This window comes from Phalaenopsis equestris, unplaced genomic scaffold (genome assembly GCF_001263595.1).
Source record: "Phalaenopsis equestris unplaced genomic scaffold, ASM126359v1 Scaffold001216, whole genome shotgun sequence".
NCBI classification, from domain to species: domain Eukaryota; kingdom Viridiplantae; phylum Streptophyta; class Magnoliopsida; order Asparagales; family Orchidaceae; genus Phalaenopsis; species Phalaenopsis equestris.
In genome coordinates, this window is record NW_018165655.1 from 347,691 (window position 1) to 365,366 (window position 17,676).

Below are 17,676 nucleotides of genomic sequence, written 5' to 3' on the forward strand. Positions count from 1 at the left end.
AGAAAATAATGGTACCGGAACGAGGGAACCGTAGGATCTAACCGGTATCGCTCTAATCAACTTTAACCCTCCATCCATAATGCTTGAATGACAACAAAACCAAAATCTTGAAACACACCTGGTAAAACCTTTTGAACCTTAGACTTTAGGACTGCTACTTTGACGAGGAGTTTCGAGCAACTTCGTGGGTAGCGCAGCAAGGAGCTTGGAGCGAACTACAAGAAGAGGTGGTCTTCGTTCTACAACAGCAAAACAAGTCTACACCAGCTAAACTTTCCTAGTCTAAATAATAACACATAGGACTTCGAAGTAGCTCGCCCAGCATGACGTAAATCCTCATATCTTCTTTAGGCTCATATACAACCATGTCGTGCAGCTTAAGTCCTAACTCGCTTTCGGTTCCGAGGTTGTTGTTTGGTACGACGTAAACTCTCCTATCTCTGCGGGTTATTTGCATAATTGGATATTATGCAAATATAAATCTCAAATAATGAAATTGGCAGGATTAAATACCTAAATAACATCGTCTCCAAAACTCAGCCACACATTATGATAGTTTGGGAAGTCATTGAGGTTTCTGCTCAGGATCCGTGACATCCCCTACTTTTTCCTTTCTTTAAACTCCAGAAAATAACTATTCCTATTTGAGCCACTCCCACTTGTTTTTCCACGTCCTACCGTGAAAACTTAAACCTCGAATTCTTAAAGACTAGTACCTCTGATCATTATCGAGAGATTTCTCAAGTGACCTCCGTCATTTGGGATGTAATTAACTATAAGGGCTTGTCTCTATTCTGAAAATGACTATTTAATCTTTGTATTAGATAGGAAAACTTGTCGTTCACACATAAAAGGTTTGCAAACCAAACGGATGTCACAAATCTTTTAGTTTGCAGGATTGGGTCTATCGCCGAGGTATACACTTATCTTTTGGGAGAATGTAGTACTCGCGGTATCGGACACGATTGTGCAAACTACTGGACGAATGAGATTTATTTGGCCTCATTTTTTTTTTCAAAATTAAAACATGCTACTTTCAAAACCCAAACTATATAACTCTTATACTTAAATTAAATTTAAAAATTATTTTCAATTTTCAAAAAGTCAAAAAGGTTGACCTACAGTAGTCAACACTAACTTGTAGTGTGGTGAATCTCTCTAAAGCCATTTGTTTCATAAATAATATATAATCTAATTGAGATTTTTGTATCGTATTTTAAGCATTATCTTGGAGAATCTTTTGAATCATGCTCCTTGAGACCTATAAAATGACTTTTTAGCTTAGATATATTTTGTTCCGCATTTATGTCATATCTCAGTGGGAAAGTGAGTTAATTATTTTTTCAATTCAAAAGCTGCAATCATTTGTTTATTTATTGAATTAGCCTTTTGTTCATGTCATTACCTAAAGTCAAAATTTTGATAGAATCTTGTGCTATGTTTCTAAATCTATTGCTGGATCTTACAAATCTAGAGTCTGTAATTTGTGTGTGTGTGTGTGTGTTTGTGTGTGTGTGTGTGTGTGGAGCAGTTGTTGATTATTTATAATCTGCTGATGAGCAGATTATTTTGACAATCTGATAATCTGCAGAGTTTGTTGTTTGAGAGAGCTTATTCAGAACAACTTATTTGCAGTTGTTGTTGGATAAAAAATGACCATTCTGCCCAACAAAATACCTGAATTACACCTAGACTCCAATAGAAGTACCTGAATTACACCTACACCCCAACAAAAATGGAATGGAGCATTCATCTTCAAATAATGCAGAATGTAAGTCCAAAAATTTTTTAAGAGACAGAAAAACTTATCTTTTCCTTCACTATTCTCCATAATCACTGACAAATCAAGCATAAAAAATCCAAAAATACAAAATTTCATACAGAACAAAAAAAAAGCAAAAAGGAGTTTTGATTTTACTTGTGCAAATCAGAAAGGATGACAAGAAGACAGAGGCCTTCGGCTTGAGAAAAGAAGAAGCATGGAGGGTTGCGGCTACACTCGAGAGTTAAAGAGGAGAGAAAAAGACTTCCTCGCAGTTGGACTACTTACAAACCAGAGAATGAGGGAGAGGAAGTGGCATTTAGACTGATTTGCAAAATCAAAACCGTTGGGGAGGGGAATAGTTGGGTCTTTGATTCGGAGAAAGGGAGCGGCTGGAGCTTCGAGTAGGGCAGCGAATGGGAGGCTCCGTTGGGGGGGAGAAAATACGAATGGAGAGGAGGAATCGAAGAGATGGCGCCACCGAACGTGAGACTTGGAAGACAACCACTGAACGTGGAGAAGAAGAGAGGCAAGGGCTTGTCGCAGTCGCTTCTGAACCCAGTAGATATTTCGGCGCTAGAGTGAACATCGTAGTCGCTTCGGCTGGCTGTCCTAGCTTTTCTGCGAGAAGAGAGAAGGCGAGGGAGGCGAGGGAGAGTAGAGACGAAAAGGGCAGAGGAGGAATTGTTACTCTAACGCGAGATCTGAACGCATGACGCGGGGATAGTCCCGCGATCGCCCTTATTAACAAAATGAGGACGCGCATATGGTCGCGGTACAAAATTGCACGACGAACGTGAAATCCAAACAGTGCGGCAGCGTTTTGAGATCGCCGCCGCACCCCAATAAGTCACCCCAAACGGGCCCTAAATGAAACAACTTCAGCTAGTTATTAAAAGTTTATGAGAAACCTAGGGATTAAAAAAGCCTCACAAAATTTAAAATTATTTTTTTCGAAGGTTGAAATTATATAGTAAATGGACCGTTTTGTTTCTATTGATGGAAGAGAAGAAATGAAGAATTGAAGAAGATGAAGTCAGGAGCCGGGAAACCAAACAGAAAGGAAGTAAACAGAAGAGCGAGGAAACGAGGGGATCGAAAGCCTTGGAGTTGAGTTCGCTCTATAAATCGACACGAGATGCGGGAGCTTTCGTGTGTGTAGTTAGAGAGTGGAGGAAGGAAGGAGAAGTGTTGTATGATTTCTTACTCAAGGATACGACGCAGTAAGCCTCTTGCTCGAGGGAAGAAGAGGATTGCAGCTTTGCTTTGCTGCGTCGAGCCGCGATGTCAATCTGGGTAGAGCCAAAGCCAGAACTCTCGAGATGTGTGATGGTAGAAAGGACAACGACGGACTCCTGGTTTTCTGTGGAAGGAAGAAGGCGAGCCTCGTGCAAAAGAGGAAAGGAGGCCGCGCGACCATCTCAAGCATAATAAGGAGGTGAAGCAAGCCTTGCGTTCGTGCGTGGTTAGGGCTCGACTGAAAGGTTATAAGATGAGTTTAATTTTATTTAAATTATTTAATTAGAATTTTATACTTGTTGAGGTGCTTGGTAAGGGTCTAGACTCTGAGAAGGTTGTCGACCATGTGTTGTTTTCTCAGATCTATCATAATTCTCTTGAAGGAAAAATCGACTGTTCGTTTGTTAATAGAATTTGTAGAAAGGGTGGTATGACCGCTCTTATTTTTTCAAATCTCGAAGTTTCTACTCTGATTGAAAATTGTAAATTCACACTCATTGGGAAATTTCAGTTTAGGCATCCCAAAATGGAGGTTATTCGCAAAGCTATTGAGGATCTTAAACTCGTAGGACAATGGAATGTGAGTCTCTTTGATGGGAGACATGTGATAATACAATTGACTACAGACGAAGACTATGCTAAGATTTTCTCCAGGAAATACTTCACCATTGAAGGAAAAACTATGAAGTTGCTCAAGTGGTCTCCTGAGTTTGATCTAAACCAATAACCACCTACAGTACCAATATGGCTTAAGTTACCTGGGCTTAAGATGCCTCTTTTTAATTATCAAACCCTTTATTCCATTGGGGTCATGCTTGGGAGACCAATGAAATTAGGCATACCCACTTTTAATCTCACCATTTCTTTTGTTTCCATGATCCTTGTGGAGAGAGATATCAGTTTACCTGACATTTAAAAAAATTTGAATTGGTACTGCACATAACGGGTACTGGCAATAGATTGTCATGGAAAAAGACCATACTATTGCACCCATTGTAAGATGTTTAGACACACACTTGAAAAATGTTTCAGATTCCATCCTAATTTGAAACCCCAACCTTAAGTGCTTCATCTAACTGTTCAAGAAACACCTATTCCACCGACTTATATGGTGGAAACTGCAACTAGAGAAGATATTGACACTAATTTTGCCTCAAAGGAGCAGTCCTCACTACTTGAGCCCCCTCATGTTGTCTAAAATGAGGATACTCTCTTTTTGGTGTCAGATGATGCTACATATGCTATGGAAACAATTATTGCTGATGTTCAGGGCCCTCAAACCTTGGTGGAGTGACAAGTTTAAGGTGTGCAAGAGACAGGAATAGCCCCTATTGATGATCAACTCAGTCATAAGTTAGGACAACCCTTGGAAGATGATTGACAAATTTACAAAACTAGGAAGAAGAAAAACTTACTAAATGAACTTAGGAATTTACAGGAGGCTTTGCTCTTTTCAGGTGGGAGCCCTCATCACAATTTGGTGCTCAACTCCCTCTCTATAACCAGCGAGAGGAAAGTCCACTCATCATGATTAAGCTCTCTGGTGGACCATTTTTAGCTTTTAGGGAAATTGTGCAGTTTTTTTTTGTATACTTGTACTTTTTGGTTACCTTTTGAGTCTTGTATGCCTTGTGAGTGGGTTCCAAGCAGCGACTCACTAAAACCTTTGTATCTTCTTCCCATCAATGAAATTTTTATTTTGGCAATACAAACACACACAAATATATATATATATATATATATAGAATTACGTAAATTAAAAAAATCAAAATTTTATAGTTTATTTAAATTAATAAATTAATTTTATATCATCTTTATTTTAAGCTTCTAATTTTAGAAGAGTTGATGTGAATACAATTTGAATAACAAATTAACCGACATTAAGGTGAGTACTTATATTCTTTTGCTATAGTAGTATTTTGTTTCCTCTCGACAAAATGCATTTACTGTTACTATTATAGTATTGGATTCCTATGATTTATGATTTTATAGAATTTTGTACATATTATAAGAATAATATTTGTGCTTAGCTTTGTTTAAATTATGATTGAATTTTATATAAGAAATTAGCTGCTATGCAAATGAGAATGAAATAATCATTATTAAAAACAAATATTTTTATTGTATGTTTATATGTGCATGCTTGTTTATAATGGAGCCACCCTTTTATAGTACTAGTAGAGCAACGCTACGGTAGTCGTGCACGTATATGAAAAAGGTTTATAATGAAGTACTTTAACTGGTATAATTTTCACACGATGTTCTTGTGACGGTTGTATATATATAAATTGATATAGTAAGTTTCATTGAATAACATCAAAAACTTGTATTAATTTATTAAAAGCTTAACTAACATACATAATGTTTTTCTTTTCTCTTGTATTACTGTAGTTTAGAATTGTGAGTTTTCACTATTTTTTTTAATTTATTGATATTTTAAATTAACATTTCAGGTTTAATTAAATGATTAAAATATGAATAATAGAAGAAAATATGTTTACAGAAGACACAAACAAGCAAAACAAAATAAATTTAATTATTTTGCTTTATTTTATATAGTGGCTCTTTCATTTGTTAAATAGTAAATAAATATAGAAAACTTAGTGCTCACCATCCATTCGTCTGTACTTGCATTGGTTAATTCGAAGCCCTAGGCTGGATCGTAACAATAAGTTTGACAAAACACAATTTTGCTTTCAAAAGAATAATAACAAAACATAGAAGAACAAGAAAGACGAGAAAAGAAAGAAAGAAAAATAAAAATAATTCATCAAAAAAGAAGGCTTTGTATCTATATTGTGCAATATGCTGTCCTGTTTAATAAGTACAAATATAGATGAAACCCTTCGATCATCTTAGGACTACACCCAATCACAGGAATTTTTCAATCGTGCTATAATGCCCACTAAAACGATAAATTCGTTAGTTCAATCCCATAAAAAGGGCATTTACATACATACCACCCAATTCATATGATTTACATATCTAACACCTAAACTTTGGTTTTTTACATTTATACCGCTCAAAAATTTCATATTACATCAAAAATACCACTATTTTAACTTTTTAAAAGTAAAATACAATTTTTCATATATGTAAAATCTGAAATTTTGGTGTTAGGTGTGTACTTTTATAAGAGTTGAGTGATGTCTGTGAATCTTTCAAAAAAAAGAGATTTTTGTATTAGTTGCAGCAGAAAATTAGAGGCTTGAATAAAAAGGTAAAAGAGTTGCAGATCAACAGTCAAAATCCTGTAAATTATTCAGGGAACCGTGTACCAATCGAAAATTCATTGGCTATAAGGATGATGAATGTATGACAGCTGAAATAAAAGATAATCAATGTTAAGCAGTTGATCAACAAATGTATAATAAAGCTGAAGACAACGAGAGGAAAGGGTAGTAAATTACAGAGCAACCATTGATCAACAGTCAAGGCCGCAAAAGAAGACTACCGAGCCAGTTTAAATGAAATTGATGATAAGGTAAAATCATGAAGATGTGCACGGTGACTCCTAATAAAATTTGAAAACTAAAATTTAAAATGATAACTTGTTGAAGTTTATTTTTGAAAGAGATCATCATAGAGCAATTTTTTTCAGTTTCTGACTCTTGTAGGCTTTGATTTTTGCCTAAAAACCAGTTGTTTATGGCCCCTGGCACTTTTTTTTAGTTTGTTCATTATGACGAATGTATTACTTGTTTTCTTTTCATTATTTGCCCTTACATAATAAGTTATACTTTCGTAGTTATGCTTCTTGAATTTTTCTTTAGGCTGGAATTGAGGTTGCCAAGCTTTTCTTGGACAAAGGAGAGACGGTACGCAATACTTGTAAAAATGTTTAGAAGAATATGTCATATATATCTATTTATGTCGCTCCTACTATGATATTTATTTGCATAGAAATCTGTGCCATTTATTTTAATTTAGTTCATTTACTTTTAATGCCATTTTATCTTTTGGTTAGCCAACTTTAAAACTTTCGGTTAAGCTTAATGATGATGACCATCAGTATGTTCTTTTGTTTTTTTTTTCTTTTTTGTCATGTAACTTAGCTATACCGGATTCATGTGAATTATCTGGATAACTCAAACACCTTCTTACCATAAACCACTTGACCAAATGGTATTGCCTTTGGTCTCTAAGGAAAAATGTTAGTTTTTGAATACTCACAATAAGAAAAAGGTGCTACTCTAGCTTTACATCTATAATGGTGGCTAGAAGTTAAGATCTTTTAGAGTCAACTTCGGATGAATTAGTTTTGGTCATATTGTGCTGTTTATTGAACTCGAGGAACATCGTTTAAAGTTCTTTGCAAAGTTTTAGCATGTATTTTAGTAAGATGGAAGGGCTCTTTAATTGAATGTGTACACAATGCATAAACGACTATATATTTATCTCAAACATAATTCCACAATTCTAATTTCTTTTCTTTTATGTAGTAAAATATAAAAAATACGATTGTTAGATGATGAATTGTCTGTAGGCACACACCACGCAAGAAAGAGCTATAAAACATGAAGTTCCCTAGGAATCTGAGAGGAAAAAAAAAGAAGCTCTCAAGAGTTTTAACAAGCATAGAGTGTTTTTTACTGAAAACTATTTTTGGATCATGTACCTCGAGTTACTCTTCTCTATTTATAGGTTTGGCTCAGTCTAGATGTAATTAGTGGATAATAATAATAATAATAATAATATAATTTCATTTAGGTCGGCTTGAATGCAAGCAACCATCTCAACGATTTTGTTTGAAGAGACAAATGTCTCTTTCAAAACGGATTAAACAAAAAGAAAAAAGTAAAGAAAGCTAGAACTAGAGACCTAAAAAAAGTAAGGAAAACAAATAGAGAGGAATCGTGCTGGAGAAGTCAAAATCCTAGTCAATTGTGTGTGGGTGCTTGCGAGAGGGATGACGTCATTGCATGCTTAGTGTTAGTCTTCATTCAAAGGAGAGGGGAAGAAGAGTCGTGTCCTAGACGAACAAAGAGAAGGCTTCTGTGTATGGGAGGCATCGATACCACCTGTTGGCTTCTCGAAGGAAAAGAGGAGCATCATTTGTAAGAGGGAGGCAAGCAACTTTGAACTATGCAGGGGAGCACAACACTGCTTTTAAGGATCAAGAGATGATATTGAATCGAATGTGGGGCTTGTCTCATGCGTAGCAGGAAGCACTGAAGCGGGACACGTGCACGTTCTTTGCGTGAAGGAAGAAGCTTGTGCCCTAGTGTGCGAGAAGAAGCTCATATGCGTACAAGGAATAGAAGAGCTAGGTCGTACCTTTCGTAAGGTAAGGGTAAGCTTTTAAATTATATATATTGCTATAATTAAAAATCTTATTGTAGTAACATGAAAAAATTTATAAATTGAAAAAAAAAATCTTATGTGGAAGGTTTGGTGGGATGGACAATTGATCCGAGCAAATTTTAGTAAGGTAAGAGTTTGGGTGTTTTATTTATATAAGATGTTTTGTTTATTTAATTAGATGATATTAAGTTGGTATTAATATAATGAATTTAATTAGTGTTTAAAGAAATTTTGATTAAATGAATATGGGCTTTGGATCGTGGTTTGTGCAAACGAGGAGGTAGAGATTAAGAGGCCTTTGAATTAAAGCACATTTACAATTTTATTTGCATTAAAATGAAGTGGACTAAAGCTTGTAAGGTCTTTGAAAAGTTAAAGTGGGTAGTTATTTTATTTGCATTAAATTCTTTTTTTTTTATTTTAAATGTTTCATTTATTTTTACATATTAAAAGCACATTTACAATTGGAAAATAAATAAATAATAATTATTTTATGATTTCAACTCATTTATTTTTTTTATGTTTTAAAATGAAAAATAAATGAAAGTAATGATTTAGAGAAATGAAATAATGGTAAATGAAAACTTTAGTGTTAAGTATATTAGGAGTCACGCTCTATAATACGAGCAAGGGATGTTATTGTATTCATGCACATAAAAAAGTAAATAAAATGTTAAAAGTGTATCCTTATGATATAAACGATCATAGTTATACCTTTATTAATATATTTTGATAGTGCTCTTGAGATGACTTCTAAAATTAAAAGAAAAATGGAAATAAAAAAAATGTAATTGATTAGTTTAAAGAAAAGTTGAGTGATAATTGAAATCAAATTAGGCATTTGCATAATATTCAATGCACAATAAACTAGTAATTATTCACTAAGTTTCTTAAACTTGCTATTTAACTGTTCTTTTAGGAAAGAAGTCCTCTAGAAAGAGATGTCTGATAGTAGAGTTTTATTACAGCAGGAGAGGGATTGTGGATGATAGGTAGTGGTTTGTTTATTTTTCTTTTATGTTATATCACTTTTACTATATTACTCATGTTACCGTAGTAGACTAGATGATACTATTTTTTTAATCAGATGATTGTTTATGTGTGTACTATAGATTTAGCCGGTGAATATTATTGTAAATTAATGTTAATGTTTAGAAATGTCTTTTATCATCCATGCATGCCTTAGTTAACCAATTGGAATTCATTAGATAAGTCGTTACATAAGAAACAATAATTATATTGTTCAAACTGAAAAGTAAAGTAGTTGGGCGTTGATCTGCATTGTCTGTGTGTCTTCACGATCTAGTTTGATGAAGTCAAATTGACTTTTGCTAAGTTAATTAACCCAACTAATTTGCCTTGCTGTTTGGCCAAATTAACTTGATGAATTGTTCACGAATTGATTAGTTGAGTTGTCTGACCGAACTAATTTGCTAAACTGACACATCAATCGGAAACTATTAAGTGTATAGAAGTCAACTCACCGCATGACATGGGTTCAATCTAGAAGGATTTGATTTTACATATATATTTTTTCATTTTTTTCTTATTGGTAATGAACTTTAAAAAGAATAAAGAGAATAATTTTTTTTTATTAATTCACCAATAACTATGTTTAACTATATCTGTCTCATTTATGACATCTACATATTTTATCTTTTTTGTTTTTCTTATTCCCTGTTGTACCTTATAAATAAGGGCTAAAAGGCTCTTATGTTCTCCATTGTCACCAGGTCATCTCCTTTTCACTTCCTTTCTCTTTTCGCTATTCTTCTACATATCAAAAATGGAAGATACTCTAGTTGAAAAGTTCGACTCGAAAGCGAACTTGGTGGCTACGTTGGGAAAAAGAAAGTGAGTTGAAAGTTCTGAGAGGAAGGAGAAAAAGAAAGTTCAAATTGGGAAAAGAAGAGCTTAAGTTCTTAAAAAAAGGACTTCCATCACTCATCTCTATGTAGAGCCTCCAGCCTTTGTAGGGCATTTTCCTGCAATAAAGCCGCGTTTGTTGTAGAGTCTCCAATTACTCTAGAGTCTTCAATTACTATAAAGCCTCTGCCTCTAAACCAATGTTGGACGAATTCAAAGGTATGAGCATTCTGTCAATTCCTAGTCAAATTGAATGAGGATCATTAGGGAAACTTAGTGTGTAAATTTGAAAAATCTATTCACAATATTAATTCAGCACATAGTTTGATGAGAACCAATTAATTTTACAGTCCAGTTCATTTTTAGTGAAGTAATAGGTGAGGAGTGATTTTTTTTATCAGTATGCCCAGCCAAATAATGTTGCTTAGTCAAACGTGAATAAGGATGCTCATGAGAAGATTGTTCAACCTGCTCATGCAAATAGAGAATTTGAGGAGAATGTTTTGATCTACTTTTGGAGTGCTATATGAGTAATATGGGTATTAAAATTTTGTTTTGTTCGATAACACCCCCACATTCAAATGGCCAGAAGAGCATAATGAACTACAGTTTTTAACTCTTCACCATCCATCCTTTGGGAATGTGGGGTAGCAAGCTAGGAAGGTGGAATAACAATTGGGAAGGCTGGGACAACAAGATAGCTGTTTTATGGGAGCCAGCGGGCTGCGGAAGGGGCCTGAAAGGGCTGGACAGTAGGTTGGTGCAGCAGAAAGGGGGTCTACAGTGCAGGGAAGAAGCAGTTGGGGGTGGCCAGCGGCTAAGTGAACTGGAGGAGGAGTAAGGAAGATACAGGGAAGAAGCAGTTGGGGGTGGCCAGCGGCTAAGCGAACTGGAGGAGAAGGAGTAAGGAAGATGATAGAGGAGATACAATCACCACCTCGGAGTAGGATACTTCCGGAGTAGCATCACCTCATCGGATACAGTCCACTAAGGGAAAAAGAACTTTACACAGAAATATGAAAATAACACAACAAAAACTAAACTCTGCATCCATAAAATAACAATTCATAGACTCTTACAAAGGGAAAAAAAGAAAAGGAAAGCTTCTATAAGAAAATCATTGAGAATTAGGGAAAGTGATTGACGGCAATGTCGCACTTCTTAACTGTCGCTCGATGGAGCAGGATGCAGAAAATGCACGGGACGGGGCGCAGGAGGCCGCTCGCCGCGTCAAGATTCTCGCCTGAGCCGCTCGCCCGGGATTCCCCTGAACCGGCCTCAATTGGGCCGATCAGTTCCCAAGCATGAAGATTGCAATGAAAATCATTATCATTTAACATAACAATTAAACTAAATATGTGTTTACAACAAGTTCAATACAACTGGAAACACGGCACTTAGCTTTCCTTGTTTGAAAAGAGTAGAAAAGTTTCCCTAATGATGAATCCAAGAACTCCCTGTAATGCTGTACACTTCTCTTACAAACTTCTCTCAAAACTCTCACAAATCTCTCAAGAAAAAGTAAAAATCTACAATCCCTACTCCTATCTACGACCTCTTGGCATTCTTGGAGAATTTTAGGACTTGAAAATGTCAAAAAGTGTCTTCTCCAAGCATTAAAATCTGTCAAATAACCCCCCTCATTGTGCTGAAACTGCTCTGACAGTGGGCAACGCCTAGGCGCCACCTTCTCGAGTTGCCTGGAGGTTCTGACGCCATGGCTCCAGTGGGCAACGTATTGGCGCCCAAAAGCTTGCGCCTAGGCGCTAGTCTGTTGAACTGCTTTTTGCTCCATTTTGCCTCCACTTTGCTCCATTTTGCCTCCACTTTGCTCCATTTTAACTCAGATTCGCTCTATATGTTCTATCTGCTATACCTGCAAGATAAACATGAAAATATCTTTCTTTAAAGTGCAATTTCATTCAAAAACAAGCGCTAAATATAAATAAAATTAAGTATGTTGAAAGACATATCAGATTACTCTGCTTGTAGGACAGTTAGAGGCAACATGGTTGTAACCATGGCATTTGAAACATTTCCTGGCCGATACAGCGTTGGAGGTGCTACCCTTCTTTTTCTTCTTCTCGCTCTGATTCAGGCTCTTATTCCCATGTCTGGGCTTGCAAGTCTCTGCCGAGGTGCCCTTGTCAGTCATGGTAATTGTAGGTGGCTGCTTGCCTGAAGGATTGACTGGTTCCTACTCTTCTTCTGTTGTCTCTCTACCTTCAAAGCCAGTGTTTGGATATCTCCTAGCGTCCATTATGGTTGCAACTGCACTACATTGCTAATGACGGGCTTCAGTACCCCAAGTTATCTGGCTTACTGTAGACACTATCAGTTCACACATTGGATGTAAGTGATGAACTGGGCCATGAACTCCTCCGCTTATTGATCCCTTTGCTGCAAGTTCTGGAGCTTAAAAAACGTATCCTGACGATAGTGGGGGGTGGATGGTGCTTTTTCTTCGTTGCCGTCTTCATCTTCTCGCACTTAGTGATCTTCTCACTGCCTCTTTTTCTCTGCCTATGCACCATTTTCCACCATAAGGAATTGCTCTTCTTCAGCTTAATGCCGGCTAGCTTGACTCGATTGTCCTCTGGTACATCTTTATATTCGAAAATCCATCAACCAGTCCATCAACTCATTGGGGTCCATACCTCTCTCAAATTCTGGGAGGTCGATCTTGATGCCAAAGTATCATTGACCTCAATAAGAGACCTCTTCTTTCGGCCTCCTTTGATATTGGATTCCAAAATGACATGGTCGATATTCCTCGTCACTATGATCTTCCGTGTGGGACGGATTCATCTCCCCATCCCTGTCTTCTTTTTTACTCTCTCGATCACGGTCGAAGGTAACTCTTCCTGTCATCCAATTGTTCTAGTCTCCGTTACAAATGACAGATTTCTTGTTGAATCTCTTTCTTGGTCAAGTTCTGTGTATCACTTCGCATTGGCATGGCTAGGGTTGGGAATCAGAAGGAAAATATTTGGTGTAGATGGCTTAGGTAGAGGCAGATGCTAGGAAACCCTGGGATGTAATTAGGGTTAAGCTAGCTATGATACCAAATGATACCAGAACTAGTAGGGAGTTCAACGGAAAACACGAAGCAAATTTTTATTGATGTAGAGAGAAGGTTACAACACAACACAACAGAAAATAACAATATAAAACATGAAAGACAAACAAATACATCTACGATGTGTCACAATGGGTGTTGGGGTCGGCTGGAGGGATAGGGATGATGTTAGCCAAGGAATGCGGGTGGCAGTGAGTGGGAGGTGCACAACTGTAGGGATAGCAAGTAGGTGGGTCGTAGGTGACCGATGACAGTCGGAGAGGTGACTAGAAGTTGTTGGAAAGTAAGGGTAGCGGTAGTAGGGTGAGGAACAGTCAGTTGGGAGTGCTGGGAAGGAGGGAGGAAGACAGGACAGTGATGTACGATTGCAGGTAATGGGTGGCTGAGTGTTGGGATGAAGTGGGGAAGGGCTAGACAATAGTAATAACTTTTGGGAAAAGGGGTTGGCGGAGTGTTGCGGTGACAGAGTGGGGTCGGCGACTGAAGAGAGGGGAGGAGAAGATTTGGGGACGGTAAAAGGGAAGGATACAACATCACCTTCGAGTAGGATACAACTGGAGCACAGCCACCTCTTCACGATACAGCCCTAGGACATGGAGGACTCCACACAGAAATCTGAAAATAAACACAGCCAAAAACTGACTCTCACACATAGATGACAGTAATTTATAGACTCGACAAAAAAATTTCTGGACAAAATGAATCGGTTGGAAGGCCAGAAGAATCCAAAAAACACTTTATGGGTGTGGCAGCTTGGAAAGCTCTCCCCGAGATCGTGAACTATCGTGATCCCGCTTCCTGCAAACTATCTTTAGCCCGCCTGCTTTGCGCCTCTTCCTCCTTCGCAAGAGTTCTTCCGCTGTCGCATGATGATTCATGAGTTGGCTTCCCCGCACTTCCGCGCCCTGTTACAGGGCCGCAGATAGCGCCCCGCATTAGGGCGTTGTTAGCGCCCCTATTATAGGCACTGTTAGTACCCCACATCTGCTTATTACATGATAAACCTTTTAAAAATAAATAACGAATTTCTAATACATCTAAGATGTGAATGCATAATTATAACTTCGCCAATCCTGATCATCGGCAACCATATGAAAATTGGCTTGTTGTAATTTCGGCTAGTGTTCCGATGAGGTATTCTTTGCTCCCTCTTGAAGTCTACATGAAGGGAATCCCTGCTACTGGTGTGAGCAATTGCCTCAAGTTAATGACTAATTGGTTATTTCAATAACAATCAATAAGTTAGTATCCTTGTTTGTTTTAATCTTCTTAAAGATTTTGTGAAATTTGACAATTGAATCTTTCTTTAATGATCCAGGTAAAACTGCACGTTTTTTTCTGTTGATGCATTTTTCAGGTAATCTACACTGCTGGCAGGGATACTGAAGTGCAGAATACCATCACTGCTGAAACTTCGCCATTTTGTCGCCATCCAATCATAGTATGCCTTCCTTTTTTTTTCAAACCGATATTCTTTAATTTAATTGTTTTCTTAGCCAAGTAGGGAGTTATTCCATGGGTGGACTATGGGTGGTAAGAATCTGCAAAAGAGAGAATTGTCAGAACAGTCCCCTGACATTTTGTAGGGGTTATTTTAGTCCCTAAGTTTATAAAAGTGTCAGTTTAGTCCCTAGGCTCTTTTAATTGGGCTAAAATAGCTCTCAAAGGACTATTTTAAAAAGTTTAGGGATCAATTTGGCACTTCTATAGACTCTAGGACTAAAATGGCCTTATGTAAATAGTTAGAGGACTATTTTGACACTTCAGTCATTTGCAAAGGCATGCAATATGAACCAAAAAACATACCATGGACATTGGTGGTGTATAATTGTTCTATTCAAAGGGCACTGTTCTAGTCTATTGTAGAAAGTTTAACTTCACTCCAATCTGGTTTGAACAATATTGACGGTGTATTATATTTCTTCTCCATGAATTGCTTCTTGCAGTTCTCTTTGAGGCATTTTTATGATATATATCTTGGAAGTAATATTTTTGCATCTTAATCTGCAGGTTCTTGTGAATAACAAAACTGCAAGTGCAAGTGAAATAGTAAGTATCCACCAATCATTCTCTCTACAATCTTTTCACCTTGATTTATTTGCAATTTATGTATATTTGAACCACTACATTTGACAGCTTTTGTGATCTTTTCTGCTACTTTTCTAGGTTGCATCAGCATTACATGATAATTGCAAAGCTGTCCTTGTTGGGGAGAGGACTTATGGCAAGGTCTGGAAATGTTAATGATATTTTTCAACATAATGCCAACCTGCTTCATTCAATTTTCTTTTCTAATATAACCAGAACCTTACAGGGACTGATACAATCCGTTTATGAGCTCCTTGATGGATCTGGTATGGTAGTCACTATTGGCAAGTATATCACTACCAACCACATGGACATAAACGGAAATGGAATACTACCAGATTTTTCTCGATTTTCCAGGTATGCTAGAACTTTTTATTTTTATTTTTTTGGTGGAAAAATTTACTTGTTCTTCTTAAAAGGTTATTCCCGCTGCAGTAAAGTGTCAAAATAGTTATTTGCTTGTTTTTAGGTGGTCAGTTTAATTTCAGAATTTATTAAGTGTTATTTAGTTTATAAGCTCTTTTAATGAGGACTAAAATAGCCCTCACTGGGGGCTATTTTATCACTTTAAAACAGTTGAGGAACTAATTCGATTGAGACTTTTATAAATTTTGAGACTAAAATGGCCACCTGCAAAGAATCACTGGATCACTTGGACACTTTTTTCATTCTCGTTGCTAACATCTCTCTCTAACAAACAGCATTAAATGAAGTTTCAAACTACCTTTCCCGGTGCCAGATGCAAAGGGTGGAACGAGTACAGGTTTGAATTAAGCTCAGGTTTCACTCAAAAACCCAACGAGATAATCAGCCATCTTTCTAGGCTAAAGTGTGGCTTGGTTGGAAGTTCAATACTTACCGAAGGATCCATAGCATATTTCATTTTTAGGTGTCTTGGGTAGTTACTGGTACTGTTCCTTGTCCATTTGTATAGTGGTTGAACAGGGCGCAGTGGTATTGAGCAGATAAAGCTAAAAACTATTTTAAACTAGAAAAGTTTCATTTACTGTCATACTGTCTTTTGTTATAACTTTAGCAGCCCCATTTATTTATTTATTTATTTATTTTAATTCACCCTTAGAGCTGTTAGGATCAATTCTTATCTGCGTACTTTTGTTGTTTTTTTTTTTTTTTTTTTTTTTTTTTTGAGAAATGTGATAAATCTGCTCTGTTCAGAGCTCAAATCTTGAGCTTAAATAGATAACTCTTGAACAACCATTAGGCTTGTTGCGTACCGGAAGATTCGTGACGGTAGAGTGATAATTTAACTTCTTAGAGTTGCACAAAAATTTAGTGAACACAGATAATAGAAAAGTAATAGGAGTACAAGAGTTTTTATATGAAAAAATCATGAAAATGGAAAAATAATGGAGCCTAGCTTAGTAGAAGTAATTCGTTATTTAATTTTAAGTACCTAAGTCCACTCCCTTGAATTTGTGAAGATGGATTACAAAGTTGATAACTACAGATGTACAATAGCAGCTTATATAATAGCCATAATTGGGCTATAACAAACGTTACTTTTGGTTGTAATAGAAATATTTAGCCATAAAGGCAGTATTTTGTGGCTACAAAGACAGTAGTTGACCATCAAGGTTATGGTCAGTAGCTGCAATAGTGATAGTTAGTCACAGTTGTAGGAGGTAGTTGTAATAGTGATTGTTGGCCACAAAGTTGCAGTTGGAAATTGTAATAGGCTTTGTCGATCACAGAAGCCGTTGTCGATGGTTGCAATTGCTTCAGTTGTACACAGAGATTGTAGTTGGAAACTGTAGTAGTGTAAGTTGTACATAGAGGTTGTAATTGGTGATTGTAATAATCTTAGTTGGTCACATAAATTGTAATTAGAAATCGTAATAGCTTCAGTCATTCACAAAGGTCGTAGTGGTGAATGCTATAATGTCAGGCACAGAGGTGTAGTTGAAAGTTGTAATAATGTCGGTTGGTCATAGAGGTTGCAGTTGTTGATTACAATATTGTCAATTGGCTACATAGGTTGTTGTAGGCAAATTGTAATATTGTTAGTTTTCCATAGAGTCTATAGTTGAAAGTTGTAGTGGCGTAAGTTGGCCATAGAGGTCATAGTCGATAGCTGTGAAAGCGTTAGTTAGCCACAGAGACCATAGTGGAAAGTTGTATCAGTGTCAGTTGACCACAGAAGTTGTAGTTGGTGATTGCAATAGCTTCAGTTTGTGATAAAAGTTGTAATTGGAAGTTATAATTGTGTTATTTGGTAATAAAGGTCGTATTAAGAGGTTGTAACAGTCGAAGTTAGTCACATATATTATAATTGGTGGTTTGACCCTTTCTCTCATTATAGGGGTACAATTTTACACAA

General features: G+C 36.7%; 1 protein-coding gene across 2 annotated transcripts in view; it reads left to right on the forward strand.

Moving 5' to 3' along the window:
- LOC110033542 (carboxyl-terminal-processing peptidase 1, chloroplastic) overlaps positions 1–16,407 on the forward strand; it is a 94,210-nt gene extending 77,803 nt beyond the window's left edge. For both annotated transcript variants that reach the window (XM_020737563.1, XM_020737562.1), the window contains exons 7-12: positions 6,775–6,819; positions 14,608–14,691; positions 15,261–15,299; positions 15,417–15,479; positions 15,565–15,695; positions 16,040–16,407. In XM_020737563.1, the coding sequence (XP_020593222.1) occupies positions 6,775–6,819; positions 14,608–14,691; positions 15,261–15,299; positions 15,417–15,479; positions 15,565–15,695; positions 16,040–16,049 (372 nt within the window). In that variant the 3' untranslated portion in view covers positions 16,050–16,407. The remainder of the gene's footprint in view (positions 1–6,774; positions 6,820–14,607; positions 14,692–15,260; positions 15,300–15,416; positions 15,480–15,564; positions 15,696–16,039) is intronic.
- Positions 16,408–17,676: the final 1,269 nt, after the last annotated feature.